Source organism: Salmo salar, chromosome 14 (assembly GCF_965601325.2).
Source record: "Salmo salar chromosome 14, fSalSal1, whole genome shotgun sequence".
NCBI classification, from domain to species: domain Eukaryota; kingdom Metazoa; phylum Chordata; class Actinopteri; order Salmoniformes; family Salmonidae; genus Salmo; species Salmo salar.
Window position 1 is genome coordinate 32,526,304 of NC_138304.1, and position 25,348 is coordinate 32,551,651.

Below are 25,348 nucleotides of genomic sequence, written 5' to 3' on the forward strand. Positions count from 1 at the left end.
TTCTGGACCACAGAGAGAACCAGACCTTGAACACATTCTGGCTGTGAGCCATACAACAGTACTGGTATTGCATTCCTGACTTCAGAGTCTGCCAATGTCTACAATTGAGAGAGCAGTCTGGCTATACTTTTGACTCTAAACACAGTCAAAACGTACGCACAAATAGTTCCAACAACATTTGTGCTGAAGCTACTGTATGTATTATCAGATAATATGCTCATTCAAATGCAGGGAGCGCTGCACTACAGCCCCAAATGTAAAAAGAATACCCAATTTACATAACTCCCTCTGGAAAAAGAAAAGCCTACGACAAATCATATGGCTTGTTTCATGGATAAAGGCCGCTGGAGAAGAAAAGTTTAAAGAATTAAGGTCAAGAGAGAGAAAATAGCTCATGTGCACACAGAGAACACACCAGACCAGAGCAACCAACCAGCCAGACAACTCATTAATGTAGTGGTTTTGCTCACAGCTTTCCTCTATGACAGGGTGTACATTTGCCAGGAGGCAGAGGGAGAGGCAGTGGGAGACTGGGGCCTGTGATGTAGCTCTCATTAGCAATATATCTATCTATCTATGTGCGAAGAAAGGGAGTCTTGATGTGCAGCTGGCTGGCCTGGGAGACCTGATGCTCTCTGCACCAAGAAAGGAAGAAAAAACTGCGGGATCATTGAACAGTATCTATTGTGCAACGATTCCACCCCAAGGTCAACATCTGAAGAGGGTATCTATCTTTATTTCTTTCTTTCTTGACATGACTTTTCGTACCCTGCCCCTGACGGTTACTGGACACACGTACACAAAGAAAAGTTCTACAGATGAGATAAGATGTTACTTACGCTCTCGGTGTCCCGTAGCTGCGGTAGTCGATGGCGGCCGAGATTCCCACCACCACGGCGGGAAAGAGGTATCCTGAGGCGTAATAGTACTTCCTGCGGGAGAACTCACTCTCAAACACCTCAACAAGCATGAGGTAGAGCTGCACGCCCTCCAGGCACATCCAGGCAAACGCCGCGAGGAAGAAGAAATGAAGAACGACCGCAATGATGGAACACACCAGCTGGGATGGGGACACATTTAAAGGTTACACATACAGCGGTAAAGGGACAGTGGCATTGAAGCTGCATTGAGACAAGGGAAGTTAAAGTAGGCATAGATAACTGGAACATATTCCCTGGGAACACAATGATAGTTAGCCAAAATAACTGTGCATTGAAGCCCACTCTGATCCATGTGTACACTCTGGGGGCACCCGCACTCCTTACCTTGGGTTCAGTCATATTGATGCCCACAAGAAAGACCAGCTCAGCAATGAAAAGGTTGAGGCAGAGGTTCTTGTGGATGGTGTTGCGGTCGCTCTGAAGACCCCTGAAGAAGCAGAAGGTGAAGAGGCTGACGGCCAGACACACCAGCGACACAGCGATTCCCATCCGGGTTATCACCGTCAGCAGCAGCTCATGGACACTCCCCTCTGCCTGGAGGACAGGACAGAGAGACACAAACTGTTAGAACCAATAACTTTCTGGATCTAAGACCTAACATGACAATGGGGTTAGAACCAACAACCTTCCGGGTGTACCTAAAACACAGGGGGTGGTTAGACCTAATAAGCTTTTTTTGTTGTGAAGACCTTTTTATCTTATTCAAATGTTTAAGGAATACAATGAGTAGGAAGACAGAGACAACGCTATCTAGTACAGTACCACCGCCACCTTCCTTTCTCAGGCCACTTTAAACAAATGCCGTTCCCAACATTTATCAGCATACGCTATATAATCTTAAGTAAACCCAATAACCTGGTAAAATGTACCATGACATAATGTACCATGTAAGATCATGGAGCTAATATGATTTCATGACATATACAGATATTTCTAAAGGGATTTAACTCAACATCTAGCTGAACCAATCAGAAACACGAGGCAACACAGGAGGGAGAGTTTAGACCCAATAGCCTGCCGGGAAAACATAAAACATGACTTCATGTCCCCATCAATGAACCTTGACATAACATGAATGGCCTGGCTCACTGAGGGTTTGAAAACTCAACATCTATTGTAGGAAACAGATGACATGCCCTGCCAATGTAAAGTCCTTAGTAAGCGGTCACAAACCTCTGTGCCACCAAGGCGCGACATGTTATAACATATATTGGGGGAATCGCTCTGTGAAGGGATGACATAAAATATAGTGTGGGATCACTCTGTGAAGGGCTGATTAAAGTGTGTGTCACAACCCATGAAAATGAACACATTTCAACGTAGGCTACAACCATATGCAAAAAATAGAAGCCTTCACCATACAGAATATCACTCAGGGACAGTGGTCTGAACATGAGGTAATCCGTTCTGTGACATGAGTCATTGTACTGAGGGCAGGCCAGGAGGAGTTGTAGTTGAGGTGTAGGGCTGGTGTGACGGGAAGACCTAGCTCAGGGACTCTGGTTTCTCCTTGTGGTGAAGGGTTGTAAGGTTCGGGGTTTGCGAAGGGAAGAGTTCATGAGTCGGGACATGTTATTATATAAACCACAAACTTATGTTCCACGTTTATTACTGGGTAGATGCTTGCAGCACATTATATTTATCATAAATTGGATTGTAATTGCATTTTGCTTGCAAATGGATCTCACCTACTTCATGTCGTTGAGTGGAAATGCAAATGAAAGAAGCTTGACGCAGGGCCGCCGTGTACGTTTCCCTGTGTGTGATTCCAGCAGACGTGCATGTGCGTGAAGGCTATTAGTCACGGACCATAGGTAAAATGTAATTTATTTCCAATAATGTTTCAGCTATCTCTCACTACAGTATCTTATGCCTGCGATCTCTTGCTTTTTTGCTCACGGCAAAGTAAGTGACAGCCTCCTTCCGTTTCTCTCCACATACATTAACTAACCACATTCCTCACCTCAACTCCCACCCCTCCAACAAACCCCCCCACATACATACTGTACAGTATATAGAATGAGGGGGATGTGGCAGATTCACTAATATCCTTAAATCCCAAATCAACCCCTAGCCCCTACCCCCTAGAGCAGGGATGGGCTACTTTGATGGGGGTGGGGGCCATAAAAAAATCAACTCATCATGAGGGGCCACAGTGGCTCACGGGTCTGGGTACCCACATCCATACCCACACTTGCAGTCAGAGGCGGTCCAAGCCTTTTGGGGGCCTTAAGAAACATTTTGCTGGCAATTCTACACATTGTCATGTGGCGGAGAAAAGGGTTTGCAATTTTATAACTAATCTCATGCAATTCTACTCATTTTGCCATGGGGCGGAGACAAAAATGTGCAGTTTTACAGCTAATTTCCTGCATTTCTACACACTTTGCCATAGGGTTGAGCGAAATGTTTGCAACTCTTAATATAGAAAAAGAAAAACTTTGACGCGCTACCAAATTACAAAATCACACCTGTATTCTACTATTCTAACTCTCAACAGTAATTTGAGACCCCGACTGAATGAAATAGTTTTTTGTATTGACCGGCGGGCCTACAAGGGTCGTTAGTTGCCCATCCCTGCCCTAGAGACGTATGTATATCTAATAGGATTGGATGGGTATCCACAATATGGTTACATTATGGACATTCCACCATATTTCTTACACATACAGTTTCAGTCAAAAGTTTAGACACACCTACTCATTCAAGGGTTTATTTTCACAATTTTCTACATTGTAGAATAATAGTGAAGACATCAAAACTATGAAATAACACATATGGAATCATGTAGTAACAAAAAAAGTGTTCAAACAAATCAAAATATATTTTATATTTAGATTATTCAAAGTGGCCACCCTTTGCCATAACGACAGCTTTGCACACTCTTGGCATTCTCTCAACCAGCTTCATGAGGTGGTCCCCTTGAATGCATTTCAATTAACAGGTCTGCCTTGTTAATTTGTGTAATTTCTTTCCTCCTTTATGTGTTTGAGCCAATCGGTCGTGTTGTGACAAGGTAGGGGTGGTTGAGAGAATGCCAAGAGTGTGCAAAGCTGTCATCAAGGCAAAGGGTAGATACTTTGAAGAATCTAAAATCTAAAATGCATTTTGATTTGTTTAACAATTTTTTGGTTACTACATGATTCCATATGTGTTATTTCATAGTTTTGATGTCTTCACTATTATTCTACAATGTAGAAAATAGTAAAAATAAAGAAAAACCCTTGAATGAGTAGGTGTGTCCAAACTTTTGACTGGTACTGTATACAATCCTCTCTGATCTACACAAGTGTCTAGGGGGATAGTGGCTAGCTAGGGGTTGGTTTGAACCAGCCACTCACCATGTTCCCTAGATGGGAACATGCATACATATTACATCCATCCAGTGGAGTCCAACCCCCATGGCATGATAGAACCCATTGAGGGCCACTCACCACGTTCCCTCTATGGGCCATTAGGATGGCGAAGTTGGTCAGGTGACTACAGGAACAGGTGGTGTGGCTCTTGTTGGTGTCCAGGAGCTTACAGCCCTGAGTGGACCAGTAGCCTATCATACTCCTCTCAGAGTAGTTCCAGAAGGAGCAGTTGGGGTTGTAGTAGTGCTCCTTCTACACAGCAGGACATTAAGAAATAAGAACATTGTTTCAAACAACTAGTTAACAGTTAGGGTTGTAGAAGTTCTCAATAAGCAACACGAGGAAACCTTTTAAATACCACAAACAACAACATTCTAAGCATTGTTAAACAAACTAACACATTACTTTAGAGTACATATGCTTCCTACCTATATATATATATATATATATATATATATATATAGATATATATATAGATATATAGATACTGTAATTTTCCATCAAAAGGCAATCAACAGCAGGCTAAAGAACTGTAACTCAGTAATTTATATATTTATTTATATATTTATATAGTGAGTGTGTGTAGGAACAGTGCAGATCTACTAATCTGGGTAAGAGACCAATAAAACTTGATATGATTTTGATTTATTTGTCTGTCATGCCAAGTGCAATTATAAACAATTTCAGTATATTATAAACAATTGCAGAATACCATGGCATAAACATGGTAGCATTTTCTATGTAAACTAACAAACGTATAACCGTGGGAGGTCCAGATGTACACAGGTATTGATATTTTACAGCGTGCTCAAAGTGCAGCTGTATCTTATGACATTGGCTTTGATCCTCCAACTACTAAAGACCACACTTCCATTTCCTTTCCCACTATTTCCCCCTGCACTGAACAACACCGCAGAATGACACTAGGGCTCCAGAGCTTTCTCAGGGGAAGGGGAACTCACGTCAAGGTGCTCCAGGGTGAAGATGACGGGGTCAGACACGAACACACGGCTGGACTCCTTGGTGATGGAGGCGGCCAGGATGTGCGAGTTGACGGTCAGGTCTGAGAGGTTACGTCCGCCTCCTCGGAGCGTGGCGTTCTCTGTACTGAGGAACTGGCCCAGGTGCTTGTAGAGGACAAACACCAGCTTGGCCACACCTGGGAAAAAAACACAGAATAAGATTTACGGTGGTATTGTGAACGTATAAAATTGCTACTCATTTCTATCCTTCAGCCACTTTCTCAGTGAATGACAATTCTCCTTCAGCATGATCACATTCATTTATTCATTCATTCCCCCCTAGTTACCATTTTTACTGTTGACTTTGACTGTGTTTGCAGACAGCTGAATGGAGGCTCCACCCTTGCTGGTCTGGGGGAACCTGAAGTCCTGCACCTGGCCGTCTGTACTGAGCACATACACATCCAGCACTGGAGAAGGACAAGGAGAGGGGGAGGTAGAGGGGGAGGAGGGAAAAAGGATTAGGGAATGTTGGTGGTATACATTACTGATAGACCACGTTTCAATCAATGATTTATAGATAAACTAGATGACTGATAAGGGGTGCTGTGTTGAAGCCACCGTACCTCCATCTTGGCACTCCCCACCATTGTAAAAAATATTTTGGAAGCTATAGAAATGCATTCATTAATGTCTACATTAGTTTTTTGCCATGCTTATTATTTTACAGACATCTTAATGCATACTTTTAATTATATTATGTGAGCTAAACATAAACATATACAGTACCAGTCAAAAGTTGTGACACACCTACTCATTCCAGAGTTTTTCTTAATTTGTTGTACTATTTTCTACATTGTAGAATAATAGTGACAACATCAAAACTATGAAATAACACATATAGAATCACATTAAGAAAGTGTTATACAAATCAAAATATATTTTATATTTGAGATTCTTCAAAGTAGCCACCTTAGTGACAGCTTTACACACTCCTGGCATTCTCTTAACCAGCTTCATGCGGAGGTCCCCTGGAATGCATCTCAGTTAACAGGTGTGCCTTGTTAAAAGTTAATTTGTGGAATTTCTTTCTTTCTTAATGTGTTTGAGCCAATCAGCTGTGTTGTGACAAGGTAGGGGTGTTATACAGAAGATAGCCCTATATGGTAAAAGACCAAGTCCATATTATGGCAAGAACAGCTAAAAAAACAAAGAAAAAATGACAGTGCATCATTACTTTAAGACATGCGGGTCAGTCAATACCGAAGATGTCAAAAACTTTGAAAGTCTCTTCAAGTGCAGTCGCAAAAACCATCAAGCGCTATGATGAAACTGGCTCTCATGAGGACCGCCACAGGAAAGGAAGACCCAGGGTTACCTCTGCTGCAGGGGATAAGTTCATTAGAGTTACCAGCCTCAGAAATTGCAGTCCAAATAAATGCTTCACAGAGTTCAAGTAACAGACATCTCAACAGAAACTATTCAGAGGAGACTGCGTGAAATCAGGCCTTCAAGGTCGAATTGCTGCAAAGAAACCACTACTAAAGGACACCAATAATAAGAAGAGACTTGCTTGGGCCAAGAATCATCAGCAATTGACATTAGACTGGTGGAAATCTGTCCTTTGGTCTGATAAGCCCAAATTTGAGATTTTTGGTTCCATCCACTGTGTCTTTGTGAGACGAAGATTAGGTGAACGGATGTGGTTCCCACCGTGAAGTATGGAGGAGGAGGTGGGATGGTGCTTTGCTGGTGACAATGTCAGTGATTTATTTAGAATTCAAGGCCCACTTAACCAGCATTACTACCACAGCATTCAAAAGCGATACGCCATCCCATCAGGAAAGGCAGACAACAAGTGCTTAGCATATGTGGGAACTCCTTCAAGACTGTTGGAAAAGCATTCCAGGTGAAGCTGGTTGAGAGAATGCCAAGAGTGTGCAAAGCTGTCACCAAGGCAAATGGTGGCTACTTTGAAGAATCTTAAATATAAAACATTTTGATTTGTTTAACACTTTTTTGGTTACTACATGATTCCATATGTGTTATTTCATAGTTTTGATGTCTTCACTATTAGAAAATAAAATAAAAATAGAAAATAGTAAAAATAAAGAGAAACCCTTGAATGAGTAGGTGTGTCCAAACTTTTGACTGGTACTGTATATACATAAAAAAATCTTAAAGTATAATTCTTTGACATTACTAATGTTACTGTCCCCACTACAACAACAAAAATACTTAAATATTTGTAATTTTGTCCTTGAAACATTTCATTTAAATATTGTAGAATTCCATTAATTCCTATGGCGACCGGTGGCTTTAAAGCATCTCAATAGCCAATACATAGAATCAGCAATTAAGGGTTTATATACATCATTGGTTTCAATAGCAACACACAGTGTTTAATAGAGCTCTGATATAAAAGGTTGGGAAGGGTGAAACAAGAGAGCAGCCATGTCCAGTGTTCCTGCTACAGAATCCAATCAATATCCCATCCAGCGCTATTTACTATTAAAAAAATATATGCACTAAGCTGCTCCCTGTAACCCCGGTCTACAGAGTTCCTCAGGGAGAAAGAGAGAGATCACACCACCATACAACCTGCTGCAGATAAAAAACAACAACATTTTCTTCCCCCTTTGGTCTCGGTCTCTCTCTCGGTCTCTCTCTCTCACACACACACACACACACACACACACACACACACACACACACACACACACACACACACACACACACACACAAAGGCGGGAGCTTGAAGAAATCTGTTGTTGAGGCCTTGTGTGCTAAAAGCACATAAACTATGCAAGTATTCATGGTTAAGGCAGGGTTACAGGATATAGCTACCATATAGAATATGAAATTATTCAATTGATTTCTTAGATTTTCCATGAGGAGACTGGACAGCTCATCTTGCAAGGCGAGCGGGGAACTCATAACCATGGAACAAAGAGACTTGTGTGGGAAAATGACAGTTCACTGCACAAAGCTGACTTAAATGAATGAGATCACATTGCTAATAAACTGCCTGTGAGAACATATTAGCTTGCCTGGCGCTGAGCGAGACATCAAACCTCCTACTGTGACTTCAACTAAATGTGGTCTTTTTAAAAACCACTTTGCCTTTCTCCTGGAGGAATAGCTGTCCAGGTTCTTTTTCTGTGTCTAGAATGAGAAGCCCACGGAAACTAACATCAGTATCTTTCTACAGAATGGTTGTGAATGTTAACTTCCACTTCCTTGGACATAACAAACTGTTATAAAAAAGCACATTTTACTACTGAGGTCAAAGTAATTTTCTTCCAAGACAGGCCCACAGTTCAATTAAAATAATAATTAAACTGTGGATTGTAACTGGCAGACGTGTCTGTCTCGTTTTTCCTTTTTATGAGTGACGGGCAGGGAGGGTAGAGAGAAGAAAATAAACATACTGATATTGTCTGCAGGCACTTTGACTACAGCGGGCTCAATCAGGTTGTCGGCAAGGACGAAGGCTCCTTCCTCCAGGGTATCCAGTAACATGGTGGCAGCGTGCGTTTGCTCCGTGGAATTCATGTCTTCCCAGGACTTCAGGGCTTCCAGCCTCAGGAGGTTGTCAACCGTATCCACAATGGCCTGTATCCGTGGAAACAAATGTCAGAGTTTGTTGCTTTTTATACCTCATAAATTCTACAACTGTCTGCAGCAGAAAGGGGGCAAGGAAGGCATATTATGCAGATGGCAAGCAAGGACAAGCAAATCAACATCAACAACTAAACAATTTAATAAATAAGGTCACTGGCATTATAGGATGATATGAAAGATACATTTAAATTAAAACATCACTTAAAGATGGCATGGCGGTCACAGAATATAAACTAAAGGAAGTTGTCTCCCCATTTATTTTCTTTTGAATAACAAAACTGTGCCAGAGGGGAAGTTGGAACACAAACCAAATGTTTTTCAAATGAATGGAGCAGTTCTTTCTCAATACTGCTCTCTTAGTTCCTGTTCTTAAACATCTTACTTTTCCCAAAGAACAATTATCTTCCTCTTCCCTAACAATGAATATATTCCATAACAGGATCTGGTGATAATGGCCTTGAAATGTGCAGTTTTTCCTTCCTTCAGGGGAAAATGGTATCAAAAAACGGAATGCATTTGTTTCTTGGGTAGCAGTCGAAGTAAAGAAGGGGATAATTCTGCTTGTTTTCAATGGCAATCTTTTCATTTCCTGCTTAGCTGATAAGCAGTAAGTAAGCAAAACATTCCAAACCTTCTAGAAAAAGTATCATATTTTGATCAAAATGGAAGTCCCTGTGACCCTGTGCAGGAGAGTTCATGACTCCCATGTAGCTTAGCATATCCACACAGCAGCGCTAACGCTAGCCCCACTGATGACTCCCATGTATTTTAGCATATCTACATCCACACAGCATCGCTAACGCTAGCCCCACTGACGACTCTTATGTAGCTTAGCATATCCATAGCCACACAGAAATGCTAGGCTAGCCCCACAGATAAACATAGCCATTGGCATAATTACCCCACAAATCCATATCAACCCATGGCCCAATAAACCAGAGACAATTTAACCACAGGTGCCATTAACCACAGCAGAGGTCCAGGCTACACTATAGTGGTAATTAGGAAATAAAAAAGTCACTCACTGTACCAATTAGTGTAAAGCTGTGATTATCATCCACACACACACACACACACAAATTGACCATAGGCACAATTACCCTGTTGCCTGGATTAACCATTGGGGGGATTAAACCCAATAATTTATACATACACTAGATGACTAATGCGGGCGCTGTGTTGAAGCCCCGTGCCTCCATCTTACCACTCCCCCACCATTGTAAAAAATTATAATTGGAAGCTATAAAAATGCATTTACTAATATCTATATTCGTTTTTGCCACATTTATTTTATTACAGACACCTTAACTTCTTTGGGATAGGGGGCAGTATTTTCACGGCCGGATAAAAAACGTACCCGATTTAATCTGGTTACTACTCCTGCCCAGAAACTAGAATATGCATATAATTAGTAGATTTGGATAGAAAACACTCTAAAGTTTCTAAAACTGTTTGAATGGTGTCTGTGAGTATAACAGAACTCATATGGCAGGCCAAAACCTGAGAAGACTCCATACAGGAAGTGCCCTGTCTGACAATTTGTTGTCCTTCTGTTGCATCTCTATCGACATTACAGCATCTGTGCTGTAACGTGACACTTTCTAAGGCTTCCATTGGCTCTCTAAAGCCGCCAGAAAGTGGAATGGGGTATCTGCTGTCTCTGGGCAAAGTACAACAGCAGAGTTTGTAAGTGGTCAGCCTGGGGACAGTGAGACTGAGATGCGCGTTCACGAGACTTCTCAATTTTTTTTCTTTCAGCCTTTGAATGAATACAACGTTGCCTGGTTGGAATATTATCGCTATTTTACGAGGAAAATGGCATAAAAATTGATTTTAAACAGCGTTTGACATGCTTCTAAGTACAGTAATGGAATATTTTTGAAAATTTTTGTCACGAAATGCGCTCGCGCGTTACCCTTCGGATAGTGACCTGAACGCACAAACAAAACGGAGGTATTTGGATATAACTATGGATTATTTGGAACCAAAGCAACATTTGTTGTTGAAGTAGAAGTCCTGGGAGTGCATTCTGACGAAGAACAGCAAAGGTAATCCAATTTTTCTAATAGTAATTCTGAGTTTAGTGAGCCCCAAACTTGGTGGGTGTCAAATTAGCTAGCCTGTGATGGCCGAGCTATGTACTCAGAATATTGCAAAATGTGCTTTCGCCAAAAAGCTATTTTAAAATCGGACATAGCAATTGCATAAAGGAGTTCTGTATCTATAATTCTTAAAATAATTGTTATGTATTTTGTCAACGTTTATCATGAGTAATTTAGTAAATTCACCGGAAGTTTTCGGTGGGTATGCTCGTTCTGAACATCACATGCTAATGTAAAAAGCTGGTTTTTTATATAAATATGAACTTGATTGAACAAAACATGCATGTATTGTATAACATAATGTCCTAGGAGTGTCATCTGATGAAGATCATCAAAGGTTAGTGCTGCATTTAGCTGTGGTTTGGGTTTTTGTGACATATATGCTTGCTTAGAAAATGGCTGTGTGGTTATTTGTCTATGTACTCTCCTAACATAATCTAATGTTTTGCTTTCGCTGTAAAGCCTTTTTGAAATCAGACAATGTGGTTAGATTAACGAGAGTCGTATCTTTAAAATGGTGTAAAATAGTTGATTCTTTGAGAAAATTGAATTGTGGTATTTTAGTTGGTTTTGTATTTCGCGCCGTGCGATGCCATTGGCTGTTGGCTAGGGGTTCCGCAGGCGGAACGGGGTTCTGCTAGCGGAACGTCTGTCCTCAACAGGTTAATGCATACTTCTAAATTGTTTTAAGTGAGCTAAACAGTTTTTTTGAAGTAGATTTTTTTTACATTACTAATATTGGTGTCCCCAGTACAACAACAAAAAATACTTAAATACATGTAATTTTGTCCTTGAAACATTTAATTGAAATATCGTAGAATTCCATTCATTCCTATGGAGGACTGCTCCTACTGGGGAGTACCAATACATTGCATCAGCAATCCAGGGTTTATATACATCATTGATTAAACCCGGTAGTCCCTCGCTATCAAACCAGACTGATGATTAACCATCCACCACAACATGTAAACAGACCACACAGCATAGCTACCATTATTACCTAGAGCTATGATAAGCGTACAGTCCAGCTCTGAATCGGATACCTAAAGTGTCTGTCTGTGTCTCCATATGGGCGAGTGCTGACCCTTCAGATGGGATAGATAGAGCCTCTGTTAACTTCTTTGGGATAGGGGGCAGTATTGTCACGTCCAGATGAAAAGCGTGCCCAGAGTAAACTGCCTGCTACTCAGGCCCAGAAGCTAGGATATGGATATTATTAGTAGATTTGGATGGAAAACACTGAAGTTTCTAAAACTGTTTGAATGATGTCTGTGAGTATAACATACCTCATATGGCAGGCGAAAACCTGAGAAAAATCCAACCAAGAAGTGGGAAATTTGAGGTTGTAGTTTTCAAGTGATTGCCTATCCAATATACAGTGTAAATTTGGTCAGATTGCACTTCCTAAGGCTTTCACTAGATGTCAACAGTCTTTAGAACGTTGTTTCAGACTTCTATTGTGAAAGTGGAGCAAATAAGACCAGTCACAGTAACTGCCTCAGCTGAAAGCCTTTAGTTGTTGATCGCGCGCAGCCGTGAGTGTGAGCTCCGTTCCCTTTCCTTTCTAAAGACAAAGGAATTGTCCGGTTGGAATATTATTGAAGATTTATGATAAAAACATCCTAAAGATTGATTATATACATCATTTGACATGTTTCTACGAACTGTAATGGAACTTTTTTGACTTTTCGTCTGGACTTAGTGACCGCGCCTTGTGCATTTGGATTAGTGAACTAAACGCGCGAACAAAAAGGAGGTATTTGGACATAAAGATTAACTTTATTGAACAAAACAAACATTTATTGTGGAACTGGGATTCCTGGGAGTGCATTCCGATGAAGATCATCAAAGGTAAGTGAATATTTATAACACTATTTCTGACTTTTGTTGACTCCACAACATGGCGGGTATTTGTATGGCTTGTTTTGGTGGCTGAGCGCTGTACTCAGATTATCGCATGGTGTGCTTTCACCATAAAGATTTTTTTTAATCTGACACAGCGGTTGCATTAAGGAGAACACTTGTATCTTTCATCAAAGTTTATGATGAGTATTTCTGTAAATTGATGTGGCTCTCTGCAAAATCACCAGATGTTTTGTAGGCAAAACATTACTGAGCATAACACGCCAATGTAAACTGAGATTTTTTTTATATAAATATGAACTTTATCGAACAAAACATACATGTATTGTGTAACATGAAGTCCTATGAGTGCCATCTGATGAAGATCATCAAAGGTTAGTAATTCATTTTATCTCTATTTCTGCTTTTTGTGACTCCTCTCTTTGGCTGGAAAATGGCTGTATGCTTTTTTGTGACTAGGCGCTGACCTAACATAATCGTATGGTATGCTTTCGCCATAAAGCCTTTTTGAAATCAGACACTCTGGCTGGATTAACAAGAAGTTTATCTTTAAAATGGTGTATAATAGTTGTATGTTTGATGAATTTAAATTATGAGATTTCTGTTGTTTGAATTTGGCGCCCTGCAATTTCACTGGCTGTTGTCGAGGTGGGACGCTAGCTGTTCAGAGGAGATAATTACTCTCGGCCGGCAAACACTATTGGTGTGTCCATAATTGGAGTGTGATGGGGGAGTCAGAGAGGTGATAGGGAGGATAGGAGAGAGGAGAGAGGAAGAGAGTCAGAGAGGAGAGGTTAGAGATGGGATAGGGAGGATAGGAGAGAGGAGAGAGGAAGAGAGTCAGAGAGGAGAGGAAAGGGGGGTCAGAGAGAGGAGAGGGTAGCGTCAGAGTAGCAGTAGTGATTACAGGCCTAGGACCATTACACCCCAGACAAACAGAGAAACACTCAACAGTCCTCCCTCCTGGTGAGAACCCCCCTTGTAGGCGTGAAGGAGGAACAAAAAATGAAACAAATTCATGTCTCTAATTTGTGAGTGTTAAAATAAAAAAATAAAAACTGTTCTGATTGAGTCCTCTTTTATTCTCGCCTGGGTGGAGGTCGCACAAAGCAACAATCACAAGGGTGTTACCCAAGATGCCCCACAGCGAACAGGACATTATTGGGTGGTGGTGGTGCTGCTGACTTCACTAACATTGTCTATTGATGATGTTGATGCATAAAGAAGACAGCCTTAAATCAAGTTGACAGAGACATTCCCAATTTTTCACAGTAAAAGAAACCTCAGGAAAACAGCCCTAACAGAGACTGATGAGAGAGACACAAGAGATCTGAGAAGGCTGGTTTGTGCCGTACAAGACAGGCCCACTCTGCTCTCAGATTATAAGCTCGGAGCAAAGGAAAACGACATGGAGAGAGAAAGGAATTAAAAGACTCAACATCCGATATGAACACAAACACATTCATGGGACTGAACATGAATCCATCAGACAAACACAAAAATGTCAGCGAGAGGAAGAACATGGAGACGCTGAGAATGGTAAAGTGTAAGCAAGTGAAAAACTGGGTACACTGCCACTTTGATCACACTTATGGGTGACAGGGAGGTACAATTACGGCCGTGGGAAGGCAATTACTCATACAACGCACAAGGAGCAGACAGGAGATGGAGGGAGGGATGGAGAGAGGGATTGAGAGAGAGGGGGATGGAGAGCGAGATAAGTGATAGAAGGAGAGATAAAGATACGCCAAGACATATTGACTGACAGACAGGCAGGCAGATAGACAAACAGACAGGTGAGTTGAGAGGTAGAGAGATGGATGGGCATACCGACAGGCTAATAGACACACAGGCAGATAGACAGGCTGGCAGATGGACAACCAGAGAGACAGGTGGACACGTTGTGCATACAGACAAGCCAACAGATAATCACAGACGGACAGACAGCCACAGGCATAGCAACACCAATGCTACTGAGCATATTGTGGATACTTTAAGAGGTAAAGGTGTCTATGGGGAACCAGCACGTATACACTACCTTCATATATGCCCTGCAGGTCCTCTCTCTCTTTTGAAGCTTTTTAACACAAAGAGAAGATCAAGAACAAGAGAAACACTATTAGGAACAAAAAGCTTAGGGGAAAGAAAGAGGTTAGTCTGTGTCTTTAGAAAACACATATCCTAAAATACACCACTTACCCAACTCGAATCAGGAAGGAAATTATAATATATAAACCTTATGTTAAGTAGATGAAATAAGAAGCTCACAATATATTATGTAGCACATTCTAGATGTGTTTCGGAAGCTGTATCTGAATATGTATCTAGCTTACGTAACTACAAGGTTTTGGCTGGCAGAGACAAAGCTGCACAGCATAGCGTTGTAGAAGGGGAATTGCTAAGATTAAATTCCTATGCTTTGCATTAACGATGCTTTATAAAGCATTGAGACAATAAACAAAGCCAGAGGGGGTCATTTGGATTCCATGGCACTGAGGTTATAACAGTCTGCCAGCTCTGGGTTTTATTTAGAGCCTTTGTTGGTCTGTCTCGGTCTCAGTCAAAAGAGACAGATTCATTCTTCCCACAGCTAGCTAAGTCGTGGTTGAAGCAGTGTAGCATTGTGCTGTTGTAAGACAGTACAGTCAGAACATAGACAGAAAGTTTCAGTCTATGACTAGCTACAAAGGTAACAAAGAAAAAAGTACGCACGTGCCTTTTGGTCCAAATCCACTTTGCTTTCACCTTTGCGTTCTGAATAGCACTGTAAAATGTCATTCATTTCTATGACTGTGGCAGTTAGGCCTTAATATTCCTGCTTGGGCCGTTCACTCAGAGAGACATGGTAAGTGCTCTGGAGGAGGGAAGGTAGCTCTGTTCTTGCCTGTCTGGTGGTAGAGAGGAGAGTTATTCTTTGTGTTGGCTAGCGGGGGGCTGCTATCCATTAGCTCTTAGAGCTGCCAGGTGAGAAAGCTGCATTTCAGAACCCAGTAATTTCTAGGAAAAGGTGGGGCTAGGGCTGGAAGAATAAGCTCCCTCTCTCCCCTCGGCCACAGCTCCCCCTTAGGGCTGGGGCTGCCTTTCCTCACTCCCTCCTCCACCTCACCTGGAGAAAGACGTCTGGTTGTGGAGGGGTGGGTGGGGATTGGGGTTAAATGAGTGACTTATAATTCACTTTTTATATGTTTCTTCGTACCAAGCTAAATTATCTAATGTCATTGGCAGATCAATTTGTTTATTTTAACCTTAAACTGGCTTTATACAAGTAACTTAAGGTAAAATATCTTGAAAATTACATTTAAAAAATATAAATGACTTGTATAAAGCCTTCTTAAGGTTAAATTAACAGAATGATCTGCCGATGCCATTAGATAATTTAGCTTGGTACGAAGAAACAAAAAAAATGTGACATCACTCAAAATCTGATATTTAGGCTTGATTAGAATGAACTTTCTGCAGTGAGACTACCTTGAGGGGGGCAACGGGAGGGGCAGGAGAGGAGGGAATACTACCTACCCAGATATATACACGCATGTTCATACAGTATATGGCACTCGTATTAACTAGCCTACCTGGGGTCACATACAGTGCATTCAGAAAGCATTCAGACCCCTTCACTTTTTCCACATTTTGTTACGTTACAGCCTTATTCTATAATGGATTAAATCAAATAAAAATCTCATCAATCTACAAACTATAAGCCAAAAGTATTCAGACCCTTCGCTATGAGACTTGAAATTGAGTTCAGGTGCATCCTGTTTCCACTGATCACCCTTGAGATGTTTCTACAATTTGATTGGAGTCCATCTGTGGAAAATTCAATTGATTGGACATGATTTGGAAAGGCACACACCTGTCTATATAAGGTCCCACAGTTGACAGTGCATATCAGAGCAAAAACCAAGCCATGAGGTCGAAGGAACTGTCCGTAGAGCTCAGAGACAGGACTGTGGCGAGGCACAGATCTGGGGAAGGGTACCAAAACATTTCTGCAGCATTGAAGCTCCCCAAGAACACAGTGGCCTCCATCATTCCTAAATGGAAGAAGTTTGGAACCACCAAGACTCTTCCTAGAGCTGGCCGCCTGGCCAAACTAAGCAATCTGAGCAAAAATGCAGAAATTGTTGCAACCACTATTACTAGCCTGTTCAACCTCTCTTTCGTATCGTCTGAGATTCCCATAGATTGGAAAGCTGCCGCGGTCATCCCCCTCTTCAAAGCGGGAGACACTCTAGATCCAAACTGTTACAGACCTATATCTATCCTATCCTGCCTTTCTAAGGTCTTCGAAAGCCAAGTTAACAAACAGATCACCGACCATTTTGAATCCCACCGTACCTTCTCCGCTATGCAATCTGGTTTCCGAGCTGGTCATGGGTGCACCTCAGCCACGCTCAAGGTCCTAAATGATATCATAACCACCATCGATAAGAGACATTACTGTGCAGCCGTCTTCATCGACCTGGCCAAGGCTTTTGACTCTATCAATCACCGCATTCTTATCGGTCGACTCAACAGCCTTGGTTTCTCAAGTGATTGCCTCGCCTGGTTCACCAACTACCTCTCTGATAGAGTTCAGTGTGTCAAATCGAAGGGCCTGTTGTCCGGACCTCTGGCAGTCTCTATGGGGGTGCCACAGGGTTCAATTCTCGGGGTGACTCTCTTCTCTGTATACATCAATGATGTCGCTCTTGCTGCTGGTGATTCTCTGATCCACCTCTACGCAGACAACACCATTCTGTATACATCTGGCCCTTCTTTGGACACTGTGTTAACTAACCTCCAGACGAGCTTCAATGCCATACAACACTCCTTTCGTAGCCTCCATCTGCTCTTAAATGCAAGTAAAACTAAATGCATGCTCTTCAACCGATCGCTGCCCGCACCTGCCCGCCCGTCCAGCATCACTACTCTGGACGGTTCTGACTTAGAATATGTGGACAACTACAAATACCTAGGTGTCTGGTTAGACTGTAAACTCTCCTTACAGACTCACATTAAGCATCTCCAATCCAAAATTAAATCTAGAATCGGCTTCCAATTTCACAGCAAAGCCTCCTTCACTCATGCTGCCAAACATACCCTCGTAAAACTGACCATCCTACCGATCCTCGACTTCGGCGATGTCATTTACAAAATAGCCTCCAACACCCTACTCAACAAATTGGATGCAGTCTATCACAGTGCCATCCGTTTTGTCACCAAACCCCATATACTACCCACCACTGCGACCTGTACAGTCTCGTTGGCTGGCCCTCGCTTCATACTCGTCGCCAAACCCACTGGCTCCAGGTCATCTACAAGTCTCTGCTAGGTAAAGCCCCGCCTTATCTCAGCTCACTGGTCACCATAGCAACACCCACCCGTAGCACGCGCTACAGCCAAGCTCCAGCAGGTATATCTCACTGGTCACCCCCAAAGCCAATTCTTCCTTTGGCCGCCTTTCCTTCCAGTTCACTGCTGCCAATGACTGGAACGAACTGCAAAAATCATAAGAAGCTGGAGACTCATATCTCCCTCACTAGCTTTAAGCACCAGCTGTCAGAGCAGCTCACAGATCACTGCATCTGTAAATAGCCCATCCAACTACCTCATCCCCATACTGTATTTATTTATTTTGCTCCTTTGCACCCCAGTATCTCTACATGCACATTCATCTTCTGCACATCTACCATTCCAGTGTTTAATTGCTATATTGTAATTACTTCGCCACCATGGCCTATTTATTGTCTTACCTCCCTTATCCTACCTCATTTGCACATGCTATATATAGACTTTTTCTACTGTATGTTTGTTTATTCCACGTGTAACTCTGTGTTGTTGTATGTGTTGAACTGCTTTGCTTTATCTTGGCCAGGTCGCAGTTGCAAATGAAAACGTGTTCTCAACCAGCCTACCTGGTTAAATAAAGGTGAAATAATAGTTCTTTTTTTTTTTTTTTTTTTTTTTTTAAATCGGGGGGGGGGCTTGGGTCAGGGAGATGACCAAGAATCCAATGGTCACTATGACATAGCTCCAGAGTTCCTCTGTGGAGATGGGAGAACCTTCCAGAAGGACAACCATCTCTGCAGCACTCCATCAATCAGGCCTTTATGGTAGAGTGGCCAGACGGAAGCCACTCCTAAGTAAAAGGCACATGACAGCCCGCTTGGAGTTGGCCAAAACGTACCTAAAGGACACTCAGACCAGACAACAAGATTGTCTGGTCTGATGAAACCAAGATTGAACTGATGAAACCAAGATTGGCCTGATTGACAAGCGTCACGTCTGGAGGAAACCTGGCACCATCCCTACAGTGAAGCATTGTGGTGGCAGCATCATGCTGTGGGGATGTTTTCAGTGGCACGGAGAGGGAGACTAGTCAGGATCAAGGGAATGATGAACAGAGCAAAGAACAGAGAGATACTTGATGAAAACCTTCTCCAGAGTGCTCAGGACCTCAGATTGGGGCGAAGGTTCACCTTCCAACAGGACAATGACCCTAAGCACACAGTCAAGACAATGCTGGAATGGCTTCAGGACAAGTCTCTGAATATCCTTGAGTGTCCTTGATGAAAACCTGCTCCAGAGCGCTCAGGACCTCAGATTAGGGCGAAGGTTCACCTTCCAACAGGACAATGACCCTAAGCACACAGCCAAGACAACGCAGGTGTGGCTTCGGGACAAGAATGTCAGAGCCCGGACTTGAACCCGAATCTCTGGAGAGACCTGAAAATAGCTGTGCAGCGACACTCCCCATCCAACCTGACATAGCTTGAGAGGATCTGCAGAGAATAATGGGAGAAACTCCCCAAATACAGATCTGCCAAGCTTGTAGCAGCATATCCAAGAAGACTCGATGCTGTAATTGCTGGCAAAGGTGCTTCAACAAAGTACTGAGTAAAGGGCCTGAATACTTATGTAAATGTATATTTAAGTTTTTTGTTGTTGTATAAATAACATTTCAAAAACTGTTTATGGAGTATTGTGTGTAGATTGATGGAGGAAAAAAACAATTTAATACATTTTAGAATAAGGCTGTAACGTAACAAAATGTGGAAAAAGTCAAGGGGTCTGAATACTTTCCGAAGACACTGTATTATTTTATATTACCTTGTTGAAGCTCCGCCCGGCCGAGTCCTTTTCGCTAGGCCGTAGCTCCTGGAGCTGAGCATCCAGGATGTCAACCAGCTGCTCCATGAGACGCACTGATGAGCTGACGTCACCGGCGAACACCGGGCCCTGTGTGTGGTGGGCCAGCTCATTGGCTAGGTTAGCCGCGTTCTCCCCACTACGGATCTAGAGTTGGAGAAAAAAACGTAAATATAAATGGACTGTTTAAGCTTTTAATTACTTGTTTCTTACTAAATACAGATGTAAGATCTGAATTTGATCACTCTTTTGTTGCTGCAACTTTTCCTGCCCTGGAGGAAATGCAGATGAGCTTCTTGACTGCATAAATTCACTGAAAACCTGCACTAACACACAGTCATATTAACAGTATTCCACTTTCCATGTAGCCTCATTTTGACCAGATAATAGCCTAACCACCAATCATGCAACACTTTGGACTAAACGTTAAAATCCTGTTTCTGCAGGATTATTTAGCTGCGACAATACAGGTCAAATGAAGATCCTACATCTGTACCTGGAATGTGGTATGTTAACTATGTGATAACAATGGATACTGCTGATTTAATGTGAAGAAAGGAAGAAAACAGCACAGCAGGAAAAGGCTCAGGGTCATTGGTGCAACGTCTCTGGATGATAGGCATCACAGTGTCAGACCAGTATACAAGTAATGTATCATATACTGATTAAAACGCAAATCAATATTAATGCTGCAAGCTATAGGCTACAGAGAGCAATTCAAAGTGGCAGAGAATTTCTTTACGGAGAAAAGTGCATTGGACGTGTATTTCTGTTCACATCTAGAAGTCATTCAGTGGAATACAGAATGTATGGGCAAACCACGTCTTTAGTGTAGCAACCAACAAGATGCTAATACAAATACAGATACACTTTTCCCTTTCAGATAAAGAAGTAGAGAAAAATTGGTGTTTTGTTCCTTCCCTGCCTGCCACCCAGGAGCCATGGGAGCACAATGCTGACCAACCTTTTGTGCCACTTGAGCGACCCAGTGGGAGGTACAGTTGCTGAGGTCGGGTCCCTTTGGGTTCCAGGTCCCCCCTGCTACCGTGCAGAGGTAGGAGGCGATGCCTGGAGAAACACACAACAAACAACACTTACACAACCCTCTATTGTCTGTTTTTATTGTGTATTGAACAGTATGTGTGCATTTATTTGTGTAACTTTTTGTGATGTTGCTGAACACGGCCATCTTGAATACACGGTTATATCCCCTGCAAACCAGATTGTGTGACAATGAGAATAGCCTGTTTAAATAAAGGTTCAATAGAAATACATGAAACAGAGCCAGGACAACTCTTTGTCCTGCTGCTGCTCCTGTCCTCTTACTTAGCTGGCTTCTGTCAAGCAGGACAAACAAGTGACTGAGGAGAGCCATGGTAAACAACAAGGTATGATGTGAAACATGGCTGACCAGTAGGAACTAGGAAGATTGCCAGCTTTGTGATGTCTAACTGAGTGAACACTACACAGTGAGAGATTCTCATACATTTCAGCTGTATACTGTAGGAATCACTGTCTGGGTCCTTATAGTCTAACTGCGGGTTGTCAATTAATAAAATGCTCTGTATCATATATATTACTGCATTCTTGTCAACAATGAACAGTGTTGCCATAGTCCCTTTCCATATTATTGAAATAACAATGATAAGTCATCCCCCTCATGCCACCTACTGTTCCTTTGTCTTCCTATATTGTCTGTTTTGACAGTTCCGTCATGGAATTATTTACTATTTGGCACTATTAGCATATTGTAGGTAATGAACATTACATCTTGGCACCTTGTCTAATGTATGGAAGGCTGTATGAAAGACAATGTGTAAACACACTAACATTTTCATACAGAGGAACATACACACCCTCCCTCCCTCCCTCCCTCCCTCCCTCCCTCCCGGTCCCTGATAGTACCTCTGGTTCCTTTGGGGCAGGGTCTTTCCACTGTGGCTCCAGTGTGTGTCTGGGGCCAGGAGATACCCCTCCTCATCGCTCCCTCACAGAAGCGCCTGGGGGTGGGAGGGATCTCTGGGGTGGTGGGGTCAGCTGTACCATGGGGGTCCTCTGCTGGTTTACCCGCCTCTCTCTCTCTCCCATCCCTGGGGTCTGCTGGAACTGTGGTGTTAACTGGGACCCTGACTATGGCCATGGTGGTGGTGATGATAGTGGTGGTCTCAGGCAGGGCAGAGGAGAGGGAGACGTCTTCTATAGTTGGTACTAGGAGAAGAAGAGCACAGAGAGAAAAGTGGAGGTTATAGCTTTAATAAAACCCAGCCTTACCTTGAACTCCCTTTATACCTTTCAGACATACATCAGATACAACAGTCAGCAGGGAAAGTTCAAGGTAGTTTCAGTGTTTTAGTTCCACACCGCTTGGAGGGATGGCTGCTCTATGCTCTACTGAGTCACGTCTACTGGAGAGTCGACAGCAGCACTCAGGTATTAGTCCACACTACTCCTCCTCTCTCTGTTCTGTTAGGAGGAGGAAACCTGTAAACAATACACTATCTCAGCTATTTTCACCTTTACCCAATCTAGACAATAACAGGAGGACAGGTAGTGGAGCAGCATCTGCCTGGCCTGGCTCTGCTTGGCAGTGATGTCCTTCTTGAGGGAGAGTCAGTACCTTAGGCTGATTAATGTCAACAAGGAAGACAAAGCCTGCCTGCATTTGACTATTTTCTCCTCCCTTTCATCTCTCCCCTTGATAAAGCCAGCGTAAGAAAACTAAACTGGAATGCTCTGGGCAAAAACCATACATCAGCTATAATGCTCAGCTGCTATATTCAATGCACAGCTATAAAGAACATCTGTGTGTGTGTGTGTGTGTGTGTGTGTGTGTGTGTGTGTGTGTGTGTGTGTGTGTGTGTGTGTGTGTGTGGTCTCTAGGCCTTTTCTACAGTGTCTACCCATTTGTGTGGTCACAGCACTGTGAATGTACAGTAGAGTGAATGAAAGAAAATAAGAACACAGATATAAAAGAATAAAAAGAAAACAGTATATGCGTACAGCCTGCGTATGAGCATGATGACTACACTGGCTGACTCTTGCCTGACTGATTATACATCACGGCCACACGATTGCTAGGACTGATAAGAGGTGGCTTCCCACAAGGAGGTCTGCTACTCTGAGAGTCCCGCAGTGCCGTCTTCAGAGGCCCAGGGAACAGGCAATACCATGCTACCTGACGCTTCATCATCAGACACACGTCTCCATTCCCTCCCCACCTGAATGGTGACAATGCCCACATTTAGCGTCTGGGCTCCGGAGCCAATCAGGCCACCAGGAGACTCGTTGTCTTTGTTTTGTGTTTCTGTTTCAGTGGAATATTGAAGTTCATAACAATGTCCTATCTGTGTCTGTCTGTGTTAAGGAAGGGAAAGAAAGAGCTGAAAGTGCATTACCAACAATACATTAAATCTAGCATGACGGAGGGTAAAAAAGGGTCCCAGGCAGCGACACATTTCTATTTAGAAATGTCAGGCAGGATCAGTCAGCCGTGTTGCAGTGTTGTTGTGTTATGACATTTCACTCAATGACCTTTTCTCCCATGGCAGAAGCAGTGTTTAATTGGGCCGTAGTCATTCCTTCATTGTGCGTCCGTCTGTCTGTCAGCCACGCACTCAATTGCTCGTTCACACATTTCTGAGCACTAAGTAACTATGCAAATGGTACTGACATATGTCCAGTTTATTGTTGTGAGAACAGATGTTGAGGAGCTTATATAGTGAACAAAAATATAAAGGCAACATGCAACAATTTCATCGATTTTACTGAGTTACAGTTCATATAAGGATATCAGTCACTTAAAATAAATTCATTAGGCCCTAATCTATGGATTTCACATGACTAGGCAGGGGTGCAGCTAAGGGTGGGCCTCGGAAGGCATAGGCCCATCCACTTGACATCTAGGCACACCCACTGGGGAGCCAGGCTAAGCCAATCAGAATTAGTTTTCCCCCCAGAAAGGGCTTTATTACAGACAGAAATACTGGGCTGGTGTGGTTATACCTGGTCTGTGGTTGTGAGGCCGGTTGGTCGTACTGTCAAATTCTCTAAAACTACGTTGAAGGCAGCTTATGGTAGAGAAATGAACATTCAATTCTCTGGCAACAGCTCTGGTGGACATTCCTGCAATATGCATGCCAAATGCATGCTCCCTCAAAACTGTGACATTGTGTTGTGAGACAAAACTGCACATTTTTAAGTGGCCTTTTATTGTCCACAGCACAAGCTGCACCTGTGTAATGATCATGCTGTTTAATCAGCTTCTTGATATGTTATACCTGTCAGGTGGAGGGATTATTTTAGCAAAGGAGAAATGCTCACTAACACGGATGTAAACTAATTTGTGCACAAAATTTGTGTGTATGGAACATTTTGGGGATTTTTTCCCCCCGCTCATGACACATGGGACCAACACTTTACATGTTGCGTTTATAATTTTGTTCAGTGTAACTTCCGGTCTCTCTGTCGGTGTCTCTAACTCTCTCTACCACTCTTTCTGTCCCTATCCCAAGTGGCTGTGAGAAACTAAATGCTTACGGAAACTGCAAAATACCAGCATACTGAGAAAAACACTCATACCGCAGTGTCACTATTCTCTGTGCACCAGTCTAATGTACGCTCTAGAGACTATTAGAGCTATTGATGTGCACTGGAATTCTGGTTTAGTTGTAATTTGGAAGTGCCTGAGTGTGAACCCCTGACTACCTCCTTTCTATAGCGATAGACAGATGAAGGGGAAAAAAATGGAGAAAAAAACAACAACTAAAGAAATAGATTCTAAACCACTTGTCAAAGAGGCCCATTTTCCTGTTACATTTCTCTTGATGTCTCCATCCACCGCCTGGCCACACACTACAATTTTCCTTTGATTATGATGAGCCATTTCACCAATGGCGGTTGAAAGCCGTGTGTCCTCTGCTAGCACTCAGCCCAAAGAGGGGCCATCTCAATTAGCTGTCATTTCACTCAAAAGCCTAAAGGTTCAATGCAGCTCTTTTTCTCTCCATATCAAATCATTTCTGGGTAACAATTAAGTACCTTCCTGTGGTCTGAGTGGGGAGGGGAAAACTGAAAACTAGCTGTTACTGGCAGAGAGGTTTGGAACTCATTCTTATATTAACTAATTTACCGCCTGCTGATGTCAACAGGCAGGCCAAAACTCCCTCCCAAACAGCTCTTACACTAAAAGGGCATTATCATAATTTTCACATTTCACAGTATAATTCCAACCGCATAAGCCCAATTCATATAGGATTCATTTTACTGGGGGAGATAGAGTTATGTAATTATGTGCACAAATCACCAGATCTGTATTTTTTAAGTCAAGTTCTTCCACACGATCTCGACAAACCATTTTTGTATGGAGCTTG

At 42.5% G+C, this 25,348-nt stretch overlaps 1 protein-coding gene across 7 annotated transcripts in view; it reads right to left on the bottom strand.

Moving 5' to 3' along the window:
* The window catches only part of LOC106569141 (adhesion G protein-coupled receptor L2), a 128,692-nt gene that overhangs the window by 23,601 nt on the left and 79,743 nt on the right, over positions 1-25,348 (bottom strand). For 4 of the 7 annotated variants that reach the window (XR_014380337.1, XM_014140159.3, XM_045694183.2 and 1 more), the window contains exons 6-15: positions 21,885-22,187; positions 20,944-21,047; positions 19,941-20,126; positions 14,887-14,925; positions 8,691-8,874; positions 5,607-5,729; positions 5,260-5,456; positions 4,376-4,549; positions 1,266-1,475; positions 840-1,060 (exon numbers count right to left, since the gene is read on the bottom strand). Coding sequence is in view for 6 of the 7 variants with exons in the window: in XM_014140159.3 (XP_013995634.1) it covers positions 840-1,060; positions 1,266-1,475; positions 4,376-4,549; positions 5,260-5,456; positions 5,607-5,729; positions 8,691-8,874; positions 14,887-14,925; positions 19,941-20,126; positions 20,944-21,047; positions 21,885-22,187 (1,741 nt within the window). In the remaining variant the exon portion in view is untranslated. The remainder of the gene's footprint in view (positions 1-839; positions 1,061-1,265; positions 1,476-4,375; positions 4,550-5,259; positions 5,457-5,606; positions 5,730-8,690; positions 8,875-14,886; positions 14,926-19,940; positions 20,127-20,943; positions 21,048-21,884; positions 22,188-25,348) is intronic. The other 3 variants (XM_045694181.2, XM_014140165.3, XM_082960907.1) reach the window with 1 other exon arrangement.